Below are 26,839 nucleotides of genomic sequence, written 5' to 3'. Positions count from 1 at the left end.
ATATCTCCAATTCAAGTACATTAAACGTTTCCCGATATTCATTTGTGAATTCGCGTCAGGGCGTCAACACCAGAATCAAGCGTCACTTTGAACTCCACATGAAAAGCGCTTGCACGCAAAAACATCTCATTCTGTATTTTCATGATAGTTAAGACTTGATGTGCTTCTGTGGTAATTAAAATGTGCCTTACAGAGGCTGCAAAGTACAAGTCCCATCTGGGCCTGTTTCTTACAACAAACAGTGTTAAAAGGTCCTTTCTCCATCATTTGATGACGTCATTTTGATATCAATAACTTTTTCAATAACATTTTTACAAGTGCTAATGTATTAAATAAAATGCAAGTTATTTTCAGTAGTAGTAATTTGATTCCTGATCTCAAGAAAGAGCATTTTAACTAGTGAAAATGTAATTAATTCTATCCTGCACTTGATTAAATGTCGAAAGGGCTTGCCATATTAATGCTGACTTCCTCAATCGTTTTTTAATTGAGCTGTCGGATTTGTTGCATGTCGATGAATAATTGTGGTGTCGATTACGGATAAAAACGACCCTATACTTCCTGTGAAAGTGGGTGGTTCTTGACCAAAATAATAAGACTTTATGATGAGATGTGACTGTGCGAGAACTGTCAAACAGACATCAGCGTTCTCATATCCTGTGGCCAACTGGGTTAAAAAAAGATGCTCTCTCTCTCAGGTCCTTGTGTTTGCAGATGAAGTTTGATGTGATAAATGATTAAGCCCAGTGAGACACAGTACAGGTGAGACATTGAGTTTATTGAGGTGAAAGTTCAGCGGTCAAAGGGCAAATCAGGACCTCACTGAAGCTTTATACTGATGAAACCTGGCAAGAACATGTCCAGCTAATTTTCATCCCAAAATCAAATGAAAGAAATAAGAAATTATCTATTAAGATTTTTGCAACATTTTTGTTTAAATTGTCATTAAATGTTTTTTTTTAATTCATGTTAAAGTGTTGTTTTTTTTTTTTTTTTTTTTGTAATTCTCTTTACATACAAAAACTGCAAAAAATGTAATTCAGCTGTTAATCCTAGCAATTCTTATTAGATTCTCATTGCTTTATAATACTGTAATTTTTTTTTTTTTTAAATACTGCCATGAAGGTATTATTTACTTATTTTTATTCAAGGCAGTAAAACAAATTCTTGCATGATGTATAAATAATTTTCCATTTAAATAATTGTGGCAGGGAGGAGGGCGGGGCCGGGTCGTGATGCTGCACACCCGGCCCCTAATCAGGCTAATCAAGCCCACGAGAGGGATAAAGAGAGTGTTACGGGCAGCTGCCCTGCATGTGTTTATGTTTGTGTCTTTTTGTTTTAAGTTTATTATTAAACTATTATTTATATTGTCAAGCCGGTTCTCGCCTCCTCCTTTCCCTTTTACTTTGTTACACTGGTGCTGAAATCCGGGAAGGAGGAGGGATGCGCCGTAGTAGAGTCCTCCCCACTACCATCCACCCCACCGGAGCAGCCGCTGCCATCCGCCAGGGGACGGAGGAGCCCGGCCGCCTGAGAGCGGAGGAAAGGCCGCCAACCGTGAGGGGAGGAGGGGCTCCTAGCCGACCACCTGGAGCAGTCAGGGCCACTGCCAGGGGTGGAGGAGACCCCCTAAGAGCCGCTGAAACAAGGCGGGGTCAAGAGAGGACCGCCGACCGCAAGCAGGGAGGGGCTCCTGGCCGACCGCCTGGAGTGGGAGAACCGCTGCCGTCCACCGAAAACACGGCGGGGCGTTCCGTCCACCAGGGGCTGGAGGACTGCCTCCGATCCGCCCGGGGAGGCACGGCTGTCGTCCACTGGAGGGTGGAGGAGTGGCTGAGGACCAGACTACAGCATATCCGAGAACCGGCGAGTACGTTTTTGAATGATTAACTTAAAGCAAAATACATACATCACAAACACATGCAGGGCAGCTGCCCGTAACTCTCTCTCTCTCTCTCGAACTGCCGCCACCGGTTGTCTTTATCCCTCTCGAAGGCTTGATTAGCCTGATTAGGGGCCGGGTGTGCAGCATCACGACCCAGCCCCGTTCTCCTCCCTGCCACGCTAATATTTTATTTTCCCACATAACAGAAATGGAAATTACATTGATAATTTTTGGGGGAAATGAGCTTAATAAAATTACATTAAAATAAAAGCATACAATGATTTTTTACATTTTTTTTACATTTTTTATTAAAGGCAGTAAAACTTGGTTCTACCATGATCTATGACTACTTTACAATGTAAATTTTATATAATTTTTTCACATAACAGTTATGACAATAATTTTTTTTTTTGCATTTTTTTTAACAAACTATTTAAATTTAAGGCAGCATCAGTTGCTTTGTATATAGATTGTGTACATCAAGACATACGGTCTATTTGTATAATTTGTATGTGTCAGATGTATAAGATCATATTTCTTTGTCACATAAAATTAAATCTGCATACCAGTGTGTGAGATTGTACAAAGTCAATAAATGCTTTTCATATTCATGTTCCAAAATGCAGGTCAACAAGCTTTAAACACATCCAGAGTGGTATAATGTGATCTGTGTGTGTGTCCTACAGCAGCTGCAATGGGATAAGACCTAGACGTGGGCGTCACGGGAACCAATTTCCACATCTGATCCCCATAATGTCCCTCTACCTTCTGTTACTGTGGAAACTGAGGTCTTTGCCCATCACACCACTTATTACTGGCATAAATTCAGCTTCTTTTAAGAGGAGAAAAGGAGAAGGTCTTGACATGTGCGTGACATTACATTTTTGGCTTCGGTATAGGCTATGCATAATCTAATTTCATTTATACGAACTGATCTCAGTTCAGGAAACTCTGTGCTGTCAGTAAAGGGTTAAACTTATGACGCACTAAGTCATGTGACAGAACAACATGGCGGCAATCTCAGCTGAGTTTGTCTTTGGGAGAAACGCCAACAAAACTACATCTGGTAAGAAACCTCATTGAGTTTTTACATTTAAACCTGTTTGAGTCAAAAGATTAGAGTCTCTAGTTTCATCCAATATGCCATTTTAAAAAATGTATTGATTTATTGCGAAACGCCACACTGTTAAACACAATGACCACTTATGTGGACTATAGCCTCATTTTCCCTAGAATATCCAATATTTACTGTGTATTATCACACTGAGAATAAATGGGTCAATTCTTGTTGCTTTCAGAAGCTTTATATGGAGTTAGGATGAAAATAAGGTGCATTTCAAACTGTTCTGAGACCAGTGCAGACAGACAGCACACTGGAGGTTAAGTCATTCACTAAATAGGGAGCAAGGGAGCATCCTATAGCTCTCTATGCAGTTAAGTGCATTCACTCCTAAAATCTGATCAAAAGTTCAGTTTCAGGCTGCAGATGATGTTTGGATCACTCAACATGTTTGACAGACATGTGACAATGATAATCAGTACATAGATTCAGAATTTATAATGTATCATTTTATTTTAACATGGTTGGCAGTGATTGGATGATGCTGGACATTACTTTGAATCTGAATTAATTATGCTAATTTATGATGTAATGTCTGTAACGTCTCAAAAATATGAATAACCAACACTCCTGGACAATTTCACAACATGGTCCCGCTGTCCACATATGTTGACATACATTTTTAGAATAACTATTTGGTCTATGAATTTTGTTTTGTTTTGCATGTTTATTAGGTGCTACTGTTACAAATCAAAAAGGGGAATGGAAAATGCACACAGCAGTCACACTTTATTATTACCAATACAACAGAGGCTGATTATTCCATGCTTATACCTGATGTTTATACTCATAATATGCTGTGTTATTTATTCCCTTAAACGCAGCTGTTTAATTGCCTGAGTCGTGTTGTTGAGGTGCAGTTATTGCAGTTATTATATATCTTGTCATCATGGCACTGATGTCACCTCTCTCTGAGCTCACGAGAGCTGAATGTGACCGGACTCTCCTTTAGTCATCAGCTTAATTCAGCGTGACAGCAACCGGTCGACCAAAACAACAACAACACAAACAACCAAAGTAAACAGGAAACTTTACCAACAAAGAGACCACAGCAAGTTTGAAGGGTGTTTTAATGTCACCATTTAAACAAGTGATTAGTCTCCTGTACTCGGACATTTGACTTTTAGCTAAACTATACAAAAACCAACTAAAGAGACCGTTTGTCTGACAAGCAACCAATCACAGTTTGTTTTGTTTTTTGTGTGTCATTCCGGGGCAGTGGAGTAGTGGTGGCTTACTGGTAACCGGAGGTTGCTGGTTCGATCACCACAGCCACCACCATTGTGTCCTTGAGCAATGCACTTCAGGTTGCACCAGGGGGATTGTCCCTGTAATAAGTGCACTGTAAGTCACTTTGGTTTAAAGCGTCTGCCAAATGCATAAATGCATAAATGTGAAAAATGTGAATGATGAAGACGTCACCGCAGCATCAATGTGAATATAGTGCATCAAGTCTGATGAGTCTCAGAGGTGGGAATAACCATCACATCACAAAATACGCCATTAAATCAACTGTGGTGCGCTACAGAAAAACTGAAGAGACACCAGTGTTCATCAGCCCAGTATTACTGAGTCCGACCTGGAGAAAATTAGAAATGCACATGCACTTTGCTACACACCCGTAAGGTTTGTAAGTAAAGTATGATTTGACATTCAGCTGTTTTGCATGGAAGTGGAGAGAAGGAAACTAGGACCCATTAAATCCATCTTTCGCTGTTTGGCAAAATGAGGCAAGACAGTTTGAATTGTAATATGATAAACATCATCTAATAATGCTGAACTGCTCAGCATGTACCGTTAGAGGGCGCCGCTTGCTCACGCAGTGCTAACTGAAGCACTGAATTCAGACTGTTTTATAAAACCCAGCTTTTTGCCGTTTAGTAATTGTGCAAGGCTATATCATGATTTCATTCTTAATTCAATCAATCATGCAGCCTTAATGGATACAATACTGATTAGGGGTGTGACGATTTGCTCTGACAAAGATTAGATTTGATTACGATTCTTTACCTAACGATTACAATGACTCGTGAAATCTGAAATTTGGTCACGATTCGATTATTTTGGAATGATTCATAATTATTTTCAAAAAATATGCTGTAAAAAGATTCAACGTTTTTACTGAACATTCGGAATTTAGACAGCAACAGAAATGCACCATATTAACAAAAAATGCTTTACATGATATGCACTATTGATATCATTAATATGTTACATATAGACATAATGTGGTATATATAGATATGTTACATGCATAATAGATACCCGATACTAATAAAGAATAACAATGTCTGATGCAACATAATAACTTGATGCAAACACACACAAATAGATGGTAAACAGTTAAATAAGCGTAATAGATTTGCATACCATGTAACATTAAGATATTGCACCAATAATTAACGATGAAATGTCATGTGCAGGCAGATATGAGCCATGTTTAAATCGAGCAGTGTCATCGATTAAACTGTCTATTAGTAGTGTGTAAAGGTGGTTACATGTGATGTGGTAACCGAGTTCCCTATTCAGTTTGGGACAGGGAGAGAGGCACGAGGCGGCTAAATGGAGGCTTTTTAAATTCCATAATCGATGCATCGAAATTTCTTTGAAAGATCGCAGCACCGCGATGCATCAGTGCATTTTTACACCCCAAATACCGATGTCTCAGAGGTCAAAGTTTGCAGGTTTCAAAGCGTTTTGGATGGTTTCCCCCTCATAATGCAAGTGCCACTTTTACTGTCACTTCTGTAACGCTGGTTTTTCCTCATTAAATGTAAAAATAACAAAGAATAGAAATCTTATGAGTGCCAAGCCTTCTACATTAATCTACATTAAGTGGCTATTATTATTTCAGGATTGTGCATTTAAATTCACATTTATTCATATATATGTCATCTTATCGCACTACTTTACCTCTGCGTCTGATTTAGAACCGGCAGAACTCTAGATCTAACAACCCATAGATAAAATTATACATTCTTCCAGTCCAAATAATCACTGCAAAACTCAATGACAGCTTTAATTAATTAATGCTGGCAAGTGACCCTCGACCTTGTCCATCATCAGTTCGCCTACCGAGCCAATAGATCAAGGAGGATGCAGTTTCAATTGCACTGCATAAAGCCCTGACACATCTGGAGCACCAGAACACATATGTAAGGATGCTTTTTATTGATTTTAGCTCTGCCTTCAATACTATAATACCATATAAATTGGTTACAAAAGTCAGCAACCTCAGCCTCAGCCCCTCTCTCTGCACATGGATTTGAGACTTTTTTAACAAACAGACCACAGAATGTCAGGATTGGAGACTACACATCCTCCAACATAATCATGTCCAGCTCTCTTCTCCCTGTTCACGCATGACTACCCCCACCCACTCCTCCAATACCATAATTAAATTTGCAGATGGCACCATCATGGTGGGACTGATATCAGACAATGATGAGACAGCGTACAGGGAGGAGGTGTGCCATCTTGCCCGATGGTGTAGGGTCAACAACTTGACCCTCAACACCACATAAACAAAAGAGATCATTGTGGACTTCAGAAGGTTCAAGAAAACAGAACATGGGGGTGGGTCTGGGTATCTCAGCGAGTATTGACACTGACCATCACACCTGGAGTCACGAGTTTGAATCCAGGGTGGGCTGAGTGACTCCAGCCAGGTCTCCTAAGCAACCAAATTGGCCCGGTTGCTAGGGAGGTTAGAGTCACATGGGGTAACCTCCTCGTGGTCGCTATAATGTGGTTCTCGCTCTCGGTGGGGCGTGTGGTGAGTTGTACGTGGATGCCGCGGAGAATACCGTGAAGCCTCCACACGCGCTACGTCTCCGCGGTAACGCGCTCAACAAGCCACGTGATAAGATGCGCGGCCTTACTTGTTGACTTTATTTATTTACTTATGCACTTTAATGATTACAACAGTCTCTTATCTTGACTTTTATCCTAACTTCTATCTTGTTTATATATCAATGGATTTATTACGTACTGTGTTTCATTAGCTGCTATTTGGACCGAGCCATACACAATTTTGTTGTAATTTTGTTACAATGACAATAAAGAAATCTGAATCTGATAATGCACACTTAGGTGTGTGTTAAACAATTTTAATGCACTTCACATCAGGTGGTTCTTTGCCACGTTGTGCATGAAAATCGTTTAACTTAGCCGTGGATTATACCTTACATATACAACAGTTTAATTGCATTATACTATCATATCCACATTTAAGGTCCCCTAACACAACCCCACCCTAAACCTACCCACTTATACACAACATAAAACATGTGACAGGTTACATTACACAATTATATAGATATTTTTGAATACATAAGTGCACCCCTATGCCTAAACCTAATCAATTCTCAACAATATAAAAGACATAACAAGCAGATACAAGTACAGTCGCAATAATTTATGACAAAAAGCACTATAAATGTATTCCTTGCTGCATTCAGAGTCCTCTCAAGTCATCTCCGTGTGAGGAACAGAGTTAAACTGAAGGTTTCTTCCTCTCACATCCCATTAAAAACATTCAAACATTAGAATGTTGCAATCGCTCACAAGAAACACGAGCCAATGACACTTGACTATTAAGTGTCTAAAACAAAACTCCAAATATCTTTTAAACATCCAATGGCACAAACTTGGCCAAATCCAGTGACTAGTGATCAGACAATCAGATTAGAGCTTGTCAGATCAAAAAAGCGTTTTCCAGTATTAGCACAGTACTAATTACTAGCACTGAAACTAGTGTAATATTGACTCTGGGGTGTCACGTAAACTTTAGGACCTAAATGTACAATTACGAGGAGTATAATGATGTTTAACGAGCTTGTTTACACACCATCTGTAGGAGAAATATGGAGCTAATGTGTAATTAAGGAGCTCTGATGAGATGTCTGCATCGATCATATCAAACCGTTCTCACAGGAAGTTCTCGAGTTGTTGCGGTCTCGACTAAAATCTCTCGCAAACTGACATCAACTGCAGCAGTATCACACAGTCGCATGTGGAGATCCGAAACGAATGAATTAAACCCTCGATCAGCAGGACAACCGGACAGCAAAGTCACACAGTTGAGAGTGCGGATGAAAGAAATGAGAATAAACATGAGAGAGAGCGAGAGTTTATTTACAAAGAGAGAGGAGGAATAGTCTCTAGGACATCAATGCTGTCTTTTGCTGAAGTCTCCTGATGTTACTTGTGCATAAAAGACTCCAGTAATCTCACACGTCTACTCTAGAGTTTCAGAAGAGATCTCAACAATGTCTCAAACTCTGCTTAGATTTGCCAAGATCCCAAAGCCTGCAATCAGCAGTTTATTTTGCCAATTCCAGATGATCTGGATGACAACAATTGACTCATTTGTGACTATATTATTCCTCCTAAAATCATCTGAGACGAAGCTGATACTTCTACGACACATAACTAAGCATCCAAAGAGCAACTGCTGAGCTTTATAATATATAACTCCATTTTATTTCACCTTACATTTATTTACACTTAAGGTAAACATTTATTTACCTTAGGGAGTTTAAAGTTGATACTTCAATAAAACATCATTGCTCAGTCTCCTGAGCCATGTGAGACAGCAACATCTGAGCAATAAAGCGAATAAACTAGAAGTAGACCGATATATCGGTTTTGCCGTTAGGTGCTTTTTGGAACTATCGGTTATTGGCAAAAAATGTCATTTCAAAATAAAAGTCCCCAGTGTGTATAAACAAGCCCAAAACACACTGGGGACTTTATTTTGAAATGACAAAATAATGCAAAAACTATTGGCACCTATTGACATAGATTTTTGCCGATAACCGATAGTTCCAGATATATCGGTCTACCTCTAGTTTATTCGTTTATTAACGTACCAAATCAAAAAGGTTATTATTGGTATATGATTTTGGTTGAACAAAAAACTGCAGCTGGGATTTTATACATTTTGGACTCTTTGTCTTTGCCCACCATGGCAAAGAAAGTATATATATATATAGATAGATAGATAGATAGATAGATAGATATTCTATAAATAGATTTTAAAAACTATCGGCCGAATAATCGGTTATCACCTTAGTTATCAGTATCGGCAAAATCAACTATCGGTCAACCTCTATAATAAACGTGACAGTATTTATTTAAAAAACTATTGATTTTCGCTCTCTTAAGCCTAAATTATACAATGGAAAATGCAGAACTTTTTTCTCCTGAACTAAAGCACCTCCGGTGAACAAAACCTATGTTTATACTACATGCAAAGTTATAAATCACAGAAAGTAAATAAAGAACTTCATATCCAAATCATCAAAACTCTTCGACTAGTCGAGGAGAAACATCACCAAACGAACACCTCCACAGGACAAAAACGTCAGTGCATAAATGACTCGCTGATTCTGAATCGTCGGTCTGTGATTGAACCCGGAGACACACGGGTGTCTCGTTTGAGCTCTGAGCAGCTCCTGTGGTTGATCTGGATTCAGGAAGATTCACTGACACCAATTAAAGTCTGTCAGTCTGGCCAGACACCCAGAGCCACAGAAAACAATTATACAGGACTGACTCGACATCGACCTGCCAGAGTGATGGTGTGATTCAGATACAGTCTATCTCTCTCTCTGTTAGTGCTAATCATTGAGCTAGTGGTCCACCCGTATGATGAGGGCTTTATATCTGATCACTTTACTAACCTGTCTTTCTCTCTTTAGTCTTTGATGGTTCAATGACATGATGCTTACTTTTTGTCCAGCTATATTAAATTATTCAAAAATACATTACAAATGCAACTCAACAACAATTACTAGAATTCACCTCTTCTATGATCAATATGTTTTCAACTTCTGAGTTCAACATCATTCTGATATTTTTATGGGGCTTAAAGTAAAAAAAAAATTCATGTAGTGTAACTGTCCAGAGACAGCAAAATAAAATCCTCATTATAAGCTGAAATTCTTGAAAAATAATATTTTGGTAAGAGTAGTGCAGAATAATCTTTTATTAAAATGTCTTAATAAAAATACATGTAAAAAAGCAGTGAAACAATTCTGTAACCAGCTTGTAGGTTACACCACATGAGAGAGGAGCCCTTTAGTCCCTCATGACTGTCTGAAATCTGAAAAAATATCAGATATTTTTTTATGAAAAGGCACATTTTGTTCAGGTTATTCGGTATAACCCTGAGAAAACTTACTGATATTCTTTTCTCAATGATACATGATGCTTATCAAAAAATATTTTTTTTTTACTTTGAAAAATGTTTTTGAAAACTCCTTTGAAATGAATGATTAAGTTGTGTACACTATCATGTATTCAAGGTGCACGTATTTTAATACAGTAACACTTTATTTTAGGGATCAGAAATTAGCCAGTTATGCATGACTAATAATTACATGTGTAAGTGACTAGTTATAGCATTATAAAGTATTTATTAAACCTTTATTGGCTGATTTCTTATTCTTGCTTTATAGCCCCTTTACATTTGCCTTTGTCATAGCCATGAATTTATTAGCTAAAACTAAAACATTTCAGTAGCTAATATGATGCAGATGACATCCTTTATAGATTCTTATTACACTGGGAATGTGCGGCTTATAAGTATACAATACATAGAATGCATACAGTATTTCAACAAAGCGGGGAAGGTTAGGGTTAGGTTTAGGGTGTCTGTGGGACTCTAAATAAACACAATAAACATGTTGATGCCCCTATACTGTATAGTAGTATTTAATTAGGGGTGCAAGTAGCATCTGACACTATTTGTACTTAATGCAAAGAAGATGCTTTTTGTTGCTATTCACACCAAGCAACAAAAAGTCTCTGATTTCTATATTTATTTTATACTTATAAGCTGCACATTCACACAGTGTTATAAGAACCTATAAAGGATTTATTTTGCACCTTACAAGCTATTGTATCTTTTGCTTTTACCTAATAAGTCCATTTTTAGGAAAAAAGAAATGCAAAGAGGCTATTAGGCAAGGCTAATCAGCCAATAAAGGCTTAATAAATACCTTATAATTATAAACAAGTGCGTAACTAGTCCCTTACAAGTCCACATTACATCTTTACATTCATTAAATACATTTTTCTGTAGAAAATGCTATAAATGTTTTTTTTTTTTTTTTAATTGACGAAACCAAATTGGAGACATTTCAACAAATTTGACAAATGTGTTTTAAACTATATTTTTAAAAAGATTTTAAATTTCTATGCCTCGGACAACCTTATTTGTCTATGACCCTAAATGCTAATTAGGTACTAGGAACCTATTGTATTTGTAATAATTTTTTCTCTTCTTCTTTTTCTGCCCTAAAAGTGTCTAGACACACCAAATTTGTCAGGATGGTCCCAAATACCCCCACTACTCAGGTGCGCACATATACCCCCCCAACCAACCCTAGGTGGCGCTACAGTACGCACTTTTCGCTGATATCTGCGCAACCACATGGACTAGAATCAAAATTATTATTATTATTTTTTTCCTCCCCTTTTTCTCCCCAATTTGGAATGCCAAATTCCCAATGCGCTCTAAGTCCTCGTGGTGGTGTAGTGACTCGCCTCAATCCGGGTGGCAGAGGACGAATCTCAGTTGCCTCCGCGTCTGAGACCGTCAGTCCACGCATCTTATCACATGACTTGTTGAGCGCGTTACCGCGGAAACGTAGCGCATGTGGAGGCTTCACACTATTCTCCGCGGCATCCACGCACAACTCACCACACGCCCCACCGAGAACGAACCACATTATAGCGACCACGAGGAGGTTACCCCATGTGACTCTACCCTCCCTAGCAACCGGGCCAATTTGGTTGCTTAGGAGACCTGGCTGGAGTCACTCAGCACACCCTGGATTCAAACTCGCGACTCCAGGTATGGTAGTCAGCGTCAATACTCGCTGAGATACCCAGGCCCCCCGAAACTAATTTTTTATGATTCCCTGAATCAAGCGGGACAAAACACATATCTCCTCCTAGACTGTTGGTCCAATTTGCCCAAAATGTGCATCATTTTTTTGCAATATTGAAAATTGTTCAAAAGATGTAAGTTCATAAGCGAATTGGACCACAGACAAAAAATTAATTGGCTTATATTTTCTGAACGATTTGACGAATCAAATTTATTTTTGATAACTTTTTGTTACAAGGGTCTCTAGATGATGCAAGCAAAATCGGGCATGAAATCGGACCAAACAGACTAGGAGGAGTTTGAAAAAGAAGGTTTTTCTGAAAGCTTAGAATGGCGGATACAAAGTAGTAGTACTTAGAAATGAAGTTGCTTTGCCACTTTATATTTGACAAATTTGGCCATTTTCTCCACTTTTTCACACTGCTTAGACCCTGATAATTGACGTGTTCGGCTATATTTTATTTTTGAAATGCTAAACGATGTCTCTCTCTCTCTCCATTTTTAAGAGCACTAACAAAGACAAATGAGACACAAACACTGATCTGTCTTTAATATGAAATCTCTCTATGAAACAACGATAACAGCCAGTTGTGTTCAGAATACAAACGCTCATGTAAACACACCAGAAATCATTTCTGATAATCTGCTCTGAAGAAGTAAAGGTGCACTACTCTATCTGTTAGTATTCACATTCATCTCAATCGCAGTCACTCGACCAGCGCATGACCCCTCAGAAGTACACGACCTGAAATCTGCCTTCATCTTTGCTTCATGGACACTCCGTTCTGACATTTTAAGCCATGTGATTATATATTAGAACTCCTTCAACATTAGAAAACAGTTTTGCTTGTGAATATCGATTATGTGACATGACCAGAGATATACTGATTTCGAAATTAACGGCACTGCCGAATAACATGCCTATTATTTAACCTAATAAATGAATAATATGCATTTTTCTGTTTTCAAAAATTGTGCAAATATGTACAATATGTGTAAACAAATATTGTGTAAATAAGTGACTCGTGCATCAGTTTGGGTCACTCTGACCTAGAAAACGTTTTTAAGTTTTATGCACTATATCAAGAAGTAAAGTCTAAGTGTGACTATATAATTATGTTGTATGAGTGAAGATACAATCGTTCAAATGCTGTCTTTTAAACTTCAGTGCATCAAATTCAAAATGTGCCTCCAAGTCAAAATGAATGAGCAGTTCACATAACCTGGTGGCGGTATGGCAAAGGGGAAGATTGTCAGTGAATAATGATTTAAATTTGGGTCTGTTCCTCACACAAAACTATTGTATGACTTCACAAGACTTGGAATATAATGCACGAGTGATATGGACTACTTTTATGACACTTTTTTATCCATTTTGAAGTTTGTGATCCCATGTGATGAGGAGGAGGGCGGGGCCAGGCTGAGACTAAGCACGCCCGGCCCCCAATCGGGCTAATCAGCCGAGGAGAGGGATAAGTGCAGCGGGACGTGGCAGTTCGAGAGAGAGAGAGCCACACGCAGCTGTCGTGTGTGTGTTTGTGTTGTATTTTTGTTTCATTAAATATTATTTTGAAAAAAAAAAAAAAAAACTTGCTCGCCGGTTCCCAGACACTCCTCCACCCTCTGGCGGATGACAGCCACTCCTCCCCAGGCGACCGGAGCAAGTCCTCCGACCCCTGGCAGATGGAATGCCCCTTCGCGTTTTGCCGGCCAATAGGTAACTCCTCCGCCCCTTGCAGTGGCTCCACCGCTCCAGGCAGCCGGCAGCGAGCCTCCCCTCGCGGACGGTGGCCGTTCCTCCGCGTCCAAGTGGTCGGCAGCAACTCCTCCGTCCCCCGGCGGATGGAACGCCCCTCCGTGTTTTGGTGGCCGGTAGGGAACTCTTCCGCCCCTGGTAGCTGCTCCGCCACTCCAGACGGCCAGCAGTGAGCCCCTCCTCCCCTCGCGGACGGCGGCCGTTCCTCCGTCCCCCAGCGGACGGCTGCGGCTGCTCCTTTGGGCAGTTGGCAGTGGCGAGGACTCCACAACGGCGCATCCCTCCTCCTTCCCGGGTTTTGGCACCAATATAACACAGTTAAAATGGGAAAGGAGGCGGGGGGACCCAGCTGAACGGTCAAAATAATATTTAATGAAACAAAAAGACACACAACACAAACGCACACACGGCAGCAGTGTGGCTCTCTCTCTCTCTCGCACTGCCGCTTCCCGCTGCACTTATCCCTCTCCTCGGCTGATTAGCCCAATGGGGGTCAGGCGTGCATAGTCACGGCCTGGCCCCGCCCTCCTCCTCATCACACCCTCTTATCACTGTGTGCCTTCATTGTATGGAAAAGCGCAGCGTGAAAATTCTGCTAAACCTCTCCTTTTGCATTCCACAGAATAAAGAAAGTCATAAATGTTTGGAACAACATGAGGGTGAATAAATGATAACAGAATTTTCATTTTGGGGTTTACTGGATCGTTCATGGATTTGACGGGGGAAAGAGAGAGTGATAAGAAAACAAACTGAACATCTAAACCTCGTCAATGACTTAAAGAAATCAAACCGGCAGGACAACGGCTGTCATATGGTCGTACACTCTAAATGAACACGACAGCTGTGTGTTTGTGTAATTTATTAGCGTGGCTTTTGTCGACTCATTGGCCTCAGGCGCATCTGAACAGCGTAACCGATGAGACTGAGTGTTTAGGGTGGCACGTCTCTCAGCGGTCTTGTAAACATGGATTTAGTGTTGAAATCGTCTTCAGGCGTTTATGCAGCCAATCAGTAATCCTCTCAAAGTGAACGCTACACACCACACGCGTGTCCCCTCCAGACATGAATGTAAAACTACTGTGTGTGGGTGGATTTGTGTTTATGATTACTAATTACCAATAAATAAATAAATAAATTCCTTATTCCTGGTGGCTGGTATCTTGTAAACAGAGATGAAGGAAGTAACTGTTTTTATTGTTTCTTCTTTGTTTAATCTTTTTTGTTTTTGTTGTGTTTCTTGACTCATTTGATGTGTTTCCTTCAGGCGTGTATCAATGACAAACATCTGTTGTTGTGAGCGCGAGCGTCTGGGAAGATTACTTTCCCGCAGCTAATCAGAGCGTTTGATTACTCGTTCACAACAAAGGAAATATAATACTGATTTCATGATAATTCTCTGTCAGTAATCCTCATAAAAAAGGCTTTGTTGTCCTTCTGCTCGCAATAATACTCAAAATCCAAAAATAAATCTGTGGTATGAAGGAGCATGACAGATTAATAACCACTAAATCACCAAGTCATTTCCGTGCCACTAGCAACACAAAACAAAATTGCAAAAATAACATATATTATTTTATATATCAGTACATTTATTTGTATATATATATATATATATATATATATATATATATATATATATATATATATATACAGTATATATACACCGATCAGCCACAACATTAAAACCATCTGCCTGTTATTGTGTAGGTCCGCTCTGTACACTTGTGGTGAGCAGGATATCATCTTTGAATGCACAACATGTCGAACCTTGAGGCGGATGGGCTACAGCAGCAGAAGACCACGTCGGGTTCCACTTCTGTCAGCCAAGAACAAAAAGCTGAGGCTGCAGTGGGCCATCCATTTGTGTACCTTAGCAGAAATACAGATTGGTCAGACCAGGTGATGTTTTTCCAATCGTCTACTGTCCAGTTTTGATGAGCCTGTGCCCACTGCAGCCTCAGTTTCCTGTTCAATGCAATTCTACATAGCACTGTTGTAACGCGTGTTTATTTTGGGTTACAGTCACCTATATACATGTATCACATAAAGGACAGGCAAAGAGGAGGTGGGAACCAGCTGAACAGTAAACATACATTTAATGGTAAACATAAAACCAACATAAACAAACGTGAAGCGTGGCCCGTGCATCTCTCTCTCTCTCTCGAACCGGCGCCTCCGGCCACCCCTTATCTCGCTCTCCAGCTGATCAGCTGATTCAGCGCTGGCCGTGCATCATCACGGCCCTGCCATGCCCTCCTCCTTGTCACACTCCTCCCCCGCCCTATTCAGGCCAGGGCGCCACCGGTCTGACTAACTCCCTCCCCCTCCTTGGGGGGGGAGACGCTGCTCTTCCGGCTGTTCTGTCAGCCAGTGGCCCACCCTGCCTCCTGTGAACCTGGGGGGAGAGATGAGGGGAGGTGTGGGGAGAGGGAAAGGGCAAGCGGAGACACCCAGAGAGAGAGAAGAACTTGCTCGCCGGCGCCCGGATGCACTGTCGCCCGGTCCTCAACCGCTCCTCTGCCCTCTGGTGGACACCAGCTCGCTCCTCCCCCAGTGGACGGCAGTGAGTCCTCCGGCCCCTGGCGGACGGAACCACTCCTTCCCATCTCGGCGGACGGCAGTGGTTCCTCCGGCTCTTGGCGGCCGGCAGTGACCCCTCTGTCCCCAGGCAGACGGCCATGGCTGCTCCCTTGGCAGATGGCAATGGTGAGGACTCCGCGACAGGGCATCCCTCCTTCCTCCCAGGTTTCGGCACCACTGTAACACATGAAGGACGGGCAAGGAGGTGGCGGGAACCAGCTGAACAGTAAACATAAACTTTAATAGTAAACTTAAAACCAACATAAACTAACGTGCAGCATGGCCACGTGTGTCTCTCTCTTTTGAACCGGCTGAATCTTCTGATTCAGCGCTGGCCGTGCTCCATCACGGCCCGGCCACGCCCTCCTCCTCATCACATTCTTTTACCTTTTATGTTTAAACCCATTCTTATTTCAAAACAGGTGATTTCCAACCCTGTTACTTTAATATTTCTGCTCTTTTCATCTTTGTGTAATTAATCAGCAGCATTTTTATTACAGCTGATGTCACGTAACACCATGGTTTGACCTCTGACCCTAGTGACCTTAAGAGACACTGAAGTCATTACGGTGTCAAACACTAATCACATGTTTTATCACATAAGAGTGTGTGCATCTCTGCACATTAAACAACACAGATGACCCACGTAATAATTAACAGTGACCTCCTCTAAAGCTTTAAATCGTGATTTCTGAACGAATCGTTTTCAGTACAGCAGAAATATAATAACGTGGATCAAAATAATCCAATCTTGATTTTCATATTTTTCTGTTTTATTCGGGAATGTCGGTGAGTTAAAAACATGATTTGATAAGATTATATGATGAACAGAGGTTGAATTGTTTAAACCAGGCGGTGTAATCCTGAACTCACAGAGCTTGTCAGAGGCACAGAATACTCCGCGAAACATGACTGTAATTTACTGCGGTTATTTGTGCACTACACAGTCATGTACAGTTCACAATGAGCTGCAGTTATGGGCACTCAAAATAAAATCCATCCTTCATAATAATCTCATGATGATGCTGTAGTTTTATCCTACACTTATTAAAGATTCTCATGTAACATGTAACAGTGAATGATGATGTTTACGAAATGACAAACCAGTAGCTGATGAAACAACAAACTGGGTTTCAGGTAGTGCAGTGCAGTTTCATGGACGGTCAGTGGCCGCGGTGACACAGTCATGAGAAACACATGAAAGCGCTTCAGGGACACACACACACACACACACACACACACACGCTTTGTTCTCTGCTTCAAAGACTGACGTTCACTCTGAGGAATCCACAAACAATAAAGGAATAAAAACAAATAAAAAGTGAGTTTGAAATGGAGGTGTAGATAAACTGAGAGCTCGGAGCTAAATGGAGCCATTATGAGAAGAGAATGAGATTTACTCAGTGGTCGAATTGTAAAAAAAATATATATATATATATATTTAGTGTAAACTCCGATGATTTATCTTTTGCAGGCTTTAGCAAACAGCGTCCAATACTCATTTGTTTACTTAACATTTCTTCAGAAAGAACTGTCATTCATGTCCATTTTGCACTAAATTATGCATTCATCCCGTTGCATGTAAATTGCATGCATCCAGAACGGGGAGGTCGCTGTAATAATTTGTCATGCCAAACATTAGAAGGAGAATTTATTACTTCGTGCATACCTCACATCACATGCCACATGACAGGGATTTCTGCATACCATCCCATTACAATATTATCCTTATAAACTTCTTAGGCATAAAATAATATTTTGACTGATGGAACATGTACTAAATAAATAAATACATTATTTTGGCAATAAATGTTTTTTCTATATATTCCATGTTTCTTGTATTTTTTAGGGGCCAAGCACCGAAGGTGCTGTGGCACCTATTGTATCCATTAGTATTATTATTATTATTATTCCTCCCCAATGGGAGTCTATGGCAGCCCATAGAACCGTACATAGGACAATTCTGAAATTTGGCACAATGATAGGGGTGGTCATGAATAGCCCCCATACCAAATTTGGGGTCTCTAGGACATACTCTATAGCGCCACCACCATGTCAAACATTCACTTTTCTATTGGGCATCTCTCTTGAACCGTTTGTCCTAGAGACATAAAAATGTTTGGTCTGATTACACTCCTCCTGATGATTCAAACAGACCCCTTACATTAAAACTCCGCCCATTACAGTGTCCGCCATCTTGTATTATGATGAATTCAGTTTAAACTTTTCACACCCTTCAAACTTGGTCTGATTTTCCCAAACAATGGCTCAAAATAATCTCCAGACCGAGCCGAACAGAAATGACTGTTCGGAATTTAGATTTTCACTTTTGTTTAAAAGTTACACCATCACAAAGTTAATGAGGTTGATGTGAAAATGGATTTGAATCTGTATCTCGGCAACCCTTTATCCTATCGAGACGAAACTTGGTATGCTTCATGAGGATCATGGTTTGAGGGCACGTGCAGAGTTTCGTGACAGAGCCACCTATGGGTCGAAAAATGTGAAAAATTGCTTTTTTTTGCCCTTAACTTCTGAACCGTATGCCCTGGATTCTGTGTTAGAGTTGATGTTATATTGTACTGGAGATCTTTGTATTATGTTTACTGAATAGCTGCAGGTTTTATCACAGATCATTTCTGTTTGCAGGTATACTTCTTGCTCTTCTTTGTCTAAGTGTTGTTCTTCTGATGTATATGGGAGTGATATCTTTTGAAAAGATTGAGAAGTTTGGAGACAGTAATACATGTAGTTCAAAAGAACATGGTCTGTTTAGCATGGTTATCACATCCTTCAAACTTTGTCTGATTTGTCCAAATAATGGCTCAAAATAACCTCCAGACTGAGCCACACAGAAATGATAGTAAAAAATGTTGATTTTCACCTGTGTTTAAAAGTTACAGCAGCGCAAAGTTAACAAGGTTGATGTAAAACTTGGTGTGAGGCTGTATCTCGGCAACGGTTTGTCATGTCAAAACAAAACTTGGTGTACTTCATCAGGACCATGACATGAGGGTACATGCAAAATATGGGTCAAATTATGTAAAAAATGGCTATTTTGGGCTGTAACTTTTGATCCGTATGCCCTAAAATAATATATCTTTTTATCATATATCTAAAATTATATATCTTTTAAAAGCATTGTCAGATTTAAAAGACAATTTTTATGTATCATAAACATCATGTCTTGATAATATCTGAGAAGTATTTAGACAGCACCACCTATAGTTCAAAAGATAATCTACACTTGTGTGCTGACTCTAACCTTGCGATGTTTCTTTGCCATCAGCCCGATAGGTCAACTGAGTGGCTCAGTGTGTTTAAGCACTGGTTTATGGTTTTAAAGGTTGTGGGTTCAAATCATGCAGTTAAAATTTTTGTTGTTACGGAGATCTTTGCATTGGGCTTCCTAAATGGTTGCTGGGCTTTTCTCCAAATAAATTTTGATTTTCATTTTGTTGTATAGTTACATGAATACGAAGTTGATTATGGTGACTACAATGATTGGCTGCGATTGCTCCATGCTTGGAGTGTCCTTTTGGTGACTGTCAATATTTTGGCTCTGTGGTGCAGTTACCTGTTGAACGGAAAGTCGTAGGTTCAAATCCATTCTGAGCTAATGTGAGCCAGTGTGTAATGTTGTGTGTGTTTGTGCTTTATGTCATGCTTGATCTTTAGGTTGTGGTTAATGCTGTGCAATGTTTGCCATTTTGGTGCTTGGCCCCGTAATTGCTGCTTGCAGCTATATTTGTTTATTATATGCATTGTAGAAAAGACAAAGCTGTCACTGCAGCTGCCATTTTCTCCGAGCTGCATATTATATAAATAAAAAATTATTTTCTGATTCGTTCTATCCACATAAGAAGCAGTAGATTATGTAATCTGTCATTTTTTTTCATGGTGCAAAAGCTACATGTGGTCATAATATGCACCTGTTACTCTCTGTTGTATTTTATGATGAATTTCGTGTAACAGTGGCTTGGGCTGTTTATTTGCACAATGCTTGAACAGTGGTGTAAGAAAGTAATTCTACACACAAAAGCGTATTAAGGACGAAAACCTGAAAATGTTTTAAGTAAAAAACATGTACACGTTATAACTGTAGTATATTTGAATGTTTTAAAGTCACTGAAAATGTCCTAAATCATTATTCATAGAGATATCTTACCTTCCGTTCTCTTCTTTTTAAAGAAGGTCAAAAGTTTTCCTTGAACTGTTCTTTTGGCCTTTTTTTAAGGTTCGTGAAACTGACAAAAACTTGCTTTACCTTCAGTTGCATAAGTTTCATGTGAACACTGGGAAGTACATGTCAACCCATCGCTAAACATCAAACAGACAACACCTCCAGGTTTTCGCAGTGGAGAGAGAGAGCTTGCACGCTCATGGTTGCCAGATTGCGCAAATAAAGCATAACACTGGCAGAATATTTCCAAACTGTGCAAGTGTAAATATCTGAATGAGGGATTGCATCTAACCCACCTAACCCGATTACATCTAATGGGGGATTGCATCTAACCCTAACCTAACCTTAACATAGCTAGCAACCCTAAACATTTCTAAACCTAAATCTATGCAGCTTGGGTAATCACCATTTTTAAAAGTATGTTATTTATTGTTTACCTAGAGAATTAAATTATTTTACTTGCATGATTAGTTATAAGTAATACATGACATAATTAATGTAAAGGGGACGATAAGAAGGAATGGTGGTTTGCCATTTCTTACAACAAGAGGGATGGCATCCACGCATCCCCCATCAACTCGAGTCCTGGATTTATTCACACACACACACTGCACAAGACATGTTTGGATTGAGTTGAGTGTTGATGTCTGGTACCTGACAGGTGCTCCTCTGCTCTGAGCCGGCTTCAACACAACTGTTACGGTGCTGTCTGTCTGATTCAGAGGAGTCTCCTGATCGTACGCTGGCATTGATGGAGCTGTACACACACACACACACACACACACACACACACACACACCAGAGCAAGCAAACACTGAATTATTAAAATGTAGCATCAATGGTAAAATTAAAATGATAACTCTGCCTTTGAAATCACTTCAGCTATTTCAATTAAAGGGGACAGAAACAAACTCTATGCAAGTACTCAAATGCAGGCCAACTCATCACAAGTACATATTTATTGTACATTGTTGCATTTTTGGCGGTAACAAACCTCAGCTGTTGTTTTCACATGGTCCCTTACCACACCCTCCAAAGTTTTAGCACAATGTGTGGACTTTTCAGACGGTCCCTTACCTACCCAAAATTTTGAAAAGGATATAGCACCAAAAAGGAGCGGGAGCCCCAAACCTAACCCTCTCCCTAACTCTAACCATATGTGGAAGTGACGCCCCCTTTTGGATTAAACCCACCCCTTTCTGGAGTAATCGCACCCTATTTTTTAAATTCCTTCCCCTGCCTGGAGATCTCCGGCCTGGAAAATTCCAACGAATATCAAAGTTCGCCATGATGCTATCGGACCAGCTTAAATACAGGACAAATCACTGCCGGTATTGAATCGATACGGGATGAAACAGTTAATCTTTAAATACGAGACGATCCCGTATTTTACTGGACGGTGGCTACCCTAGTTCATGTACTTGTGTAGAGTATGTTTTGGGTCCATGGTTTGAGGTCTAGACAGGTAATCTAACACCCTGTGTACACCGAAAGCAAATCGTCTACATTGGAAGCGTTCGTCATGTTGCATGGCGCTGCCTAAATGGATGCTCGTTATTTTGCTGACGCCCTGCAGAGCTACTGCTGCCACTTTATTATCCTGAAATTACTTTCCAAATATCATGCATGTGACTCTTTTTGCCATTAATTTTATTCATTACCTATTTAAATAACTGTATATTACAGCCAGCTCGCAATGTTTCTGGTCTCTGGTCTACTTATTTAAATAATATTTTGTGGCAACAATTAGATTATAATAATGAAGTAAATGTCCAGTGTAGACAGCCTGAAGCCACTGCGGCACGTCGAGTCAATGGACAAAGGTCATGGATTCTGACCTGACGGGACAATTCATGCACTACTGAGTTGCCTTGTTTCCATTGTTTACTTGAGCAGATTGACCTCAGGTTCTTCTGTCTGCTTACTGGACTCTTGAAGGGTTTTTCCTGTGAGATGCACACCTGAGATCTTGGTGGTCGCTTGGGTGATGGCGGGCGGCCCATATCCCTTCGCCGTGCTCGCTCTGAGGGTGAAGGAGTATGTGGATCCGGGATAAAGACCAAGGAACACGTGACTGGTTTCATTCCCAAGTTTAACAACTTTTCCACTCTGATTAGAGAGATCCAGGACCGGATCGAATGAGCTGACTGCTTTATATGAGATCTGTGGAGCAAAACACAACTTCACTGAAACATCAAGATTCAAATACAGCTCCTTCTACATTAATGGGGAAAGGCTGAACTCTCCAAAAGTGTTCGCCACAATTACATTTCAATAACATGTCAAATCGCCAATAAAATCTGACCAACACAGTATGAGAAATTGTGCTTCTTTAGCAGAAATCATGTTAAAAAATTCATATTGAAAAGTCCCTAAAACAAGTTAACTAGATCATTCCATCAACTCAACCAGAGGTCCCCAGCACAAATTTTTTTTTGGTGAAAAAAATACATAAATGAAGATAAAAGCCAAAATTTTAAATGCCATGGATGAATATTTACTGAGTAATCCACTATTTTATAGAGGGGATCAAAATGGTAATTTTCACCTATGATTTTGGCGCAAAACCACTGGTCAGAAAAATAACTTTAGAAAGGTGTCAGCATTATTATTTTATTTTTACACTGAGATTTGTAGATCTGTTACTAACATCAGTTGACTTTAGCAATCCTTGTTGCATTATATGCCAATGGTGACAGTTCAAAAATGGGAAAAAGCACTTTTCGTGTTCTTTTTCCAAAGTTGGTGTGCATGTAACTCAAAAAGTATTACAGATATCATAATATCCTTTTATATGCTGGTTCAGAACAAACATTTCTTTTGGTATCTTCATTTATAAGGCCCTATATGGTTCACTCCCAGAGATATGTGGATCTCAATGAGGCTCCATGTGCAAATTGTTGAATTTTACCCATATTCAATGGTCGAAAAACCAAATGTGGGTAACATTGTATAAAGCTGATACTTATTCTATTTAAAGAGGAATGTCTGAAGAACAAATAATGCTGAAACTAGAAATGTAACTTTATTCATTCAACTTAACCATTTCTGTGTATTTTTGGCACTCAGACATTGCTAAAAATTGGTATATTCTATGCAACTGTTTTGATACAAGATACAGTTCTAGTTTCAACATTATTTGTACTTCAGACATTCCTCTTTAAAAGACAAAAAGTATCAGCTTAATGAAAAGTGACCCACATTTGGTTTTTGACCACTGATTTTACAACTTGGGCTTTATATTAATAAGTAAGCCAGAGGGAAAAGGGTACAATCTAACTAATTTACTCATGGAGCCACATTGAGTGCCCCATATCTCTGGGACTGAACAATATAGGGCCTTAAAAATGAAGATACCAAAAGAAAAGTTTGTTCTGAACCAGCATATAAAAGGATATTATGATATCTGTAATACTTTTTGAGTTACATGCACACCAACTTTGGAAAAAGAACACGAAAAGTGCTTTTTCCCATTTTTGAACTGTCACCATTGGCATATAATGCAACAAGGATTGCTAAAGTCAACTGATGTTAGTAACAGATCTACAAATCTCAGTGTAAAAATAAAATAATAATGCTGACACCTTTCTAAAGTTATTTTTCTGACCAGTGGTTTTGCTCCAAAATCATAGGTGAAAATTACCATTTTGATCCCCCTCTATAAAATAGTGGATTACTCGGTAAATATTCATCCATGGAATTTAATATTTTGGCTTTCATCTTCATTTATGTACTTATTTGACCAGAATTAGTTTTTTTATCAAATTCAAAATTGGACCTCTGGTTGAGTTGACATGAGTGGCCCAACTTGCATTTCAAACAGAATCCCTTGCAGCACAAAATAGAGTTTGACACCCCAAAGATTAATCAAACACAAGTGTTTTATCATGTCCACAAGCATTTTTAATGCCACCAGGATCATAATTTCACAATGCTGACAAATGAACGTTAGTGTTGCTCAAACCAAATGAATCAAGAAGACTTCGAGTTCCACCAAATTAGACTCTGAAATGCTTCAAGGCCCTTTTCAATTATAACCCGACATAACAGCTAAAGAAAGAAATCAATAATACAGGCTGCGGTTGTGTTGAATCAGGGCAGGATTTTAAAAGAGTCTTGCTCCTCATATTTGGAGAGGTGTCGTCATTACGCTGTATGAAATGCATTGATAAAGCGTTGCACTCGAAATGCTTTTGATTTGCAACCTTTTGATATTGAGATATTTTTCATAAACCCTGTATTGTTATTAGCTTCAAATTATTTTCACAAAACAACTCAGATTCCAAAACAACATTTGATTGACATCATCCAGTGCAAACGACATTACGGAAATGCTCATAAGTTGCTCTTTCACAGCTCAGGAGTTCTCACTGATTGAGGTTGACGGATATTTCAGTTTTGCTAATCAATTTGTGCCGATAGCTACTTTTGGAACCATTGATTATCGGCAGATTTTTTTAATTGTATTTATTTATTTTTTTTAAAGTTTTAAATATTGTAATTACTAATATTTGTAAATAAATAAATACATAATTAATAAATACTACCTAAATATACAGTATAAAAAAAAATCACTGACACCTAGTGGTGATTTGCTGTTTTGATTAGATAATCAAATGTTTTAATTTGAAGCGAAGACAAGACAAGAAAAAGGCGAGCAAATGAAATTGTGCGTTATTTGTTTATCGCTTTTCACAATGCATAATTTCAACAGAAAGTTATATATATATATATAGAGTCATAAATGTGCGGTTTGATTTACAAAAACATGATTGTAAATTGTGCTTAAAATAAATACTTAAAAAAAAAATAATTATTAATATTTAGACCCCATAACCATTACTGATTGTTGATTTTGATACGGTGTCCCTCAAGAAAAGGAAAAAGGTTTGTTGTAATAATACCGGACATTTATGTCAAGCGATTGCTGATGATATGACCATGTTTATTTAATACACTCAATAAAAAAAAAAAGAGGATTTTTGCTGCTTGTTCAATTACTTTAAAATAAACTAAAGCAACACAATTCTAGAACGTCACAACTTGATTTCATTGAGTTCAATCCATTTAAATGTGTAAAATGTAAGTTTACTTAATCAGTTTGAGTTGGGACTACATGGTGTTAATGTGGCATTGGTAAAACTAGGCAGGGAATTTCCATTTGCCAGCATTTTTGCACAGGACTCGATTGTTAAAATTAAGTGTTATTTTATGTGTTTTTATGCGAGAGGAATATAAAAGTGGGTACTTGTTAGTGTTTAATGTTTTGTTATGTTGAGATTTAGAAGAGTTTCTGTTATGTTGGAGTTTTGGGTGGAGCTTGAGCTAACAATGAGGACAGGTAGATGTTTCACATTAAATTAAATACTTGCTTCGTTGAGTAAATGCGGTGCTAACCGCTTCCAACCAGAATGTATTTGTCATGCTAACATTCACTTTCACTAGTTAGATCATAAAGAAATAAAATACATTTATTTGAGTTACATTGACATGTTTAATTTTGTTGGGTTTACCCAATTCAACTAGTTTCTTTCTACTCAAAGTGTTTGTGTTGAGATTACACAGTAATTTTAAGTAAACTGTTACGTCCCTATGCATGTATTGTATGTGTATGCATGCCCCCCCCCCCACCCCACAGTCTCTGGTTATTTGTTCTCTGAGCTGCTAATCTTCACTACCCTGATGATGTCATCTCTCTCTCCACCAATGGATGGCACTTCCTACCTTTTAAAAGCCGGATGAATTCATGTGTTTGTAGTCTTTTGGTTCAATTACAGCTTTTCCTGTTAGCTCCCTTTTTTGTGTATTGTTACTTGCTCATTGTGACTCTACTTGTCCAATTGTGTAGTGATTTACTTAGTCACTTGTTACCCATTCGCTGGTTATGTGACTTTTTCGGTGGTGTTATTTCTATGACTCGCTGCTCTTGTATCAAGAGTGGAAAAGTAGACAGGTAAGATGTCACGTGACATACACTGTGCAACATGTAGACTGTTATATCTGTATTAAACATCCTAGGTCAGGAGTGAGTGCCAACCCCTGTACTTTTGACATTTTGAATCAGATAGAGTAGTTTAGATACTGGCGTTTCCAACACTGAAGACCTGTTTTATTTCTTTAACATGGTTTTTGTTTGAACTGACAGATTAATGAGATTAGAGGGTGTGGCAAGGAGGAGGGTAGGGCCAGGCCGTGATGACGCATGCCCCACCCCAATTAGGCTAATCAAGACGACGAGAGGGATAAAGGTGGCCAGAGGCGGCAGTTCGGAGAGAGGGAGCAACAGGCAGCTGCCCTGTATGCGTGTGTGTTGTATGTCTTTTGCTTTAAGTTAATCATTAAATTATTATTTATATTGTCAAGCCGGTTCTCACCTCCTCCTTTCCCTTTTACCCTGTACCATTGGTGCCGAA

At 39.3% G+C, this 26,839-nt stretch overlaps 2 protein-coding genes across 4 annotated transcripts in view; one reads left to right on the top strand and one right to left on the bottom strand.

Annotated features, from left to right (window-relative positions):
- The window catches only part of LOC127443011 (receptor-type tyrosine-protein phosphatase mu-like), a 384,365-nt gene that overhangs the window by 126,675 nt on the left and 230,851 nt on the right, over nt 1-26,839 (bottom strand). For all 3 annotated transcript variants that reach the window (XM_051701475.1, XM_051701476.1, XM_051701477.1), the window contains exons 10-11: nt 22,388-22,589; nt 21,081-21,183 (exon numbers count right to left, since the gene is read on the bottom strand). In XM_051701475.1, the coding sequence (XP_051557435.1) occupies nt 21,081-21,183; nt 22,388-22,589 (305 nt within the window). The remainder of the gene's footprint in view (nt 1-21,080; nt 21,184-22,387; nt 22,590-26,839) is intronic.
- Nucleotides 1-26,839, top strand: part of LOC127443052 (yjeF N-terminal domain-containing 3-like) — a 479,510-nt gene that overhangs the window by 306,243 nt on the left and 146,428 nt on the right. The gene's annotated exons all lie outside the window — the stretch shown is intronic.

The sequence above is a fragment of the Myxocyprinus asiaticus genome, chromosome 6 (genome assembly GCF_019703515.2).
Source record: "Myxocyprinus asiaticus isolate MX2 ecotype Aquarium Trade chromosome 6, UBuf_Myxa_2, whole genome shotgun sequence".
Classification (NCBI taxonomy): domain Eukaryota; kingdom Metazoa; phylum Chordata; class Actinopteri; order Cypriniformes; family Catostomidae; genus Myxocyprinus; species Myxocyprinus asiaticus.
This window is presented reverse-complemented; position numbering and strand designations above follow the sequence as displayed.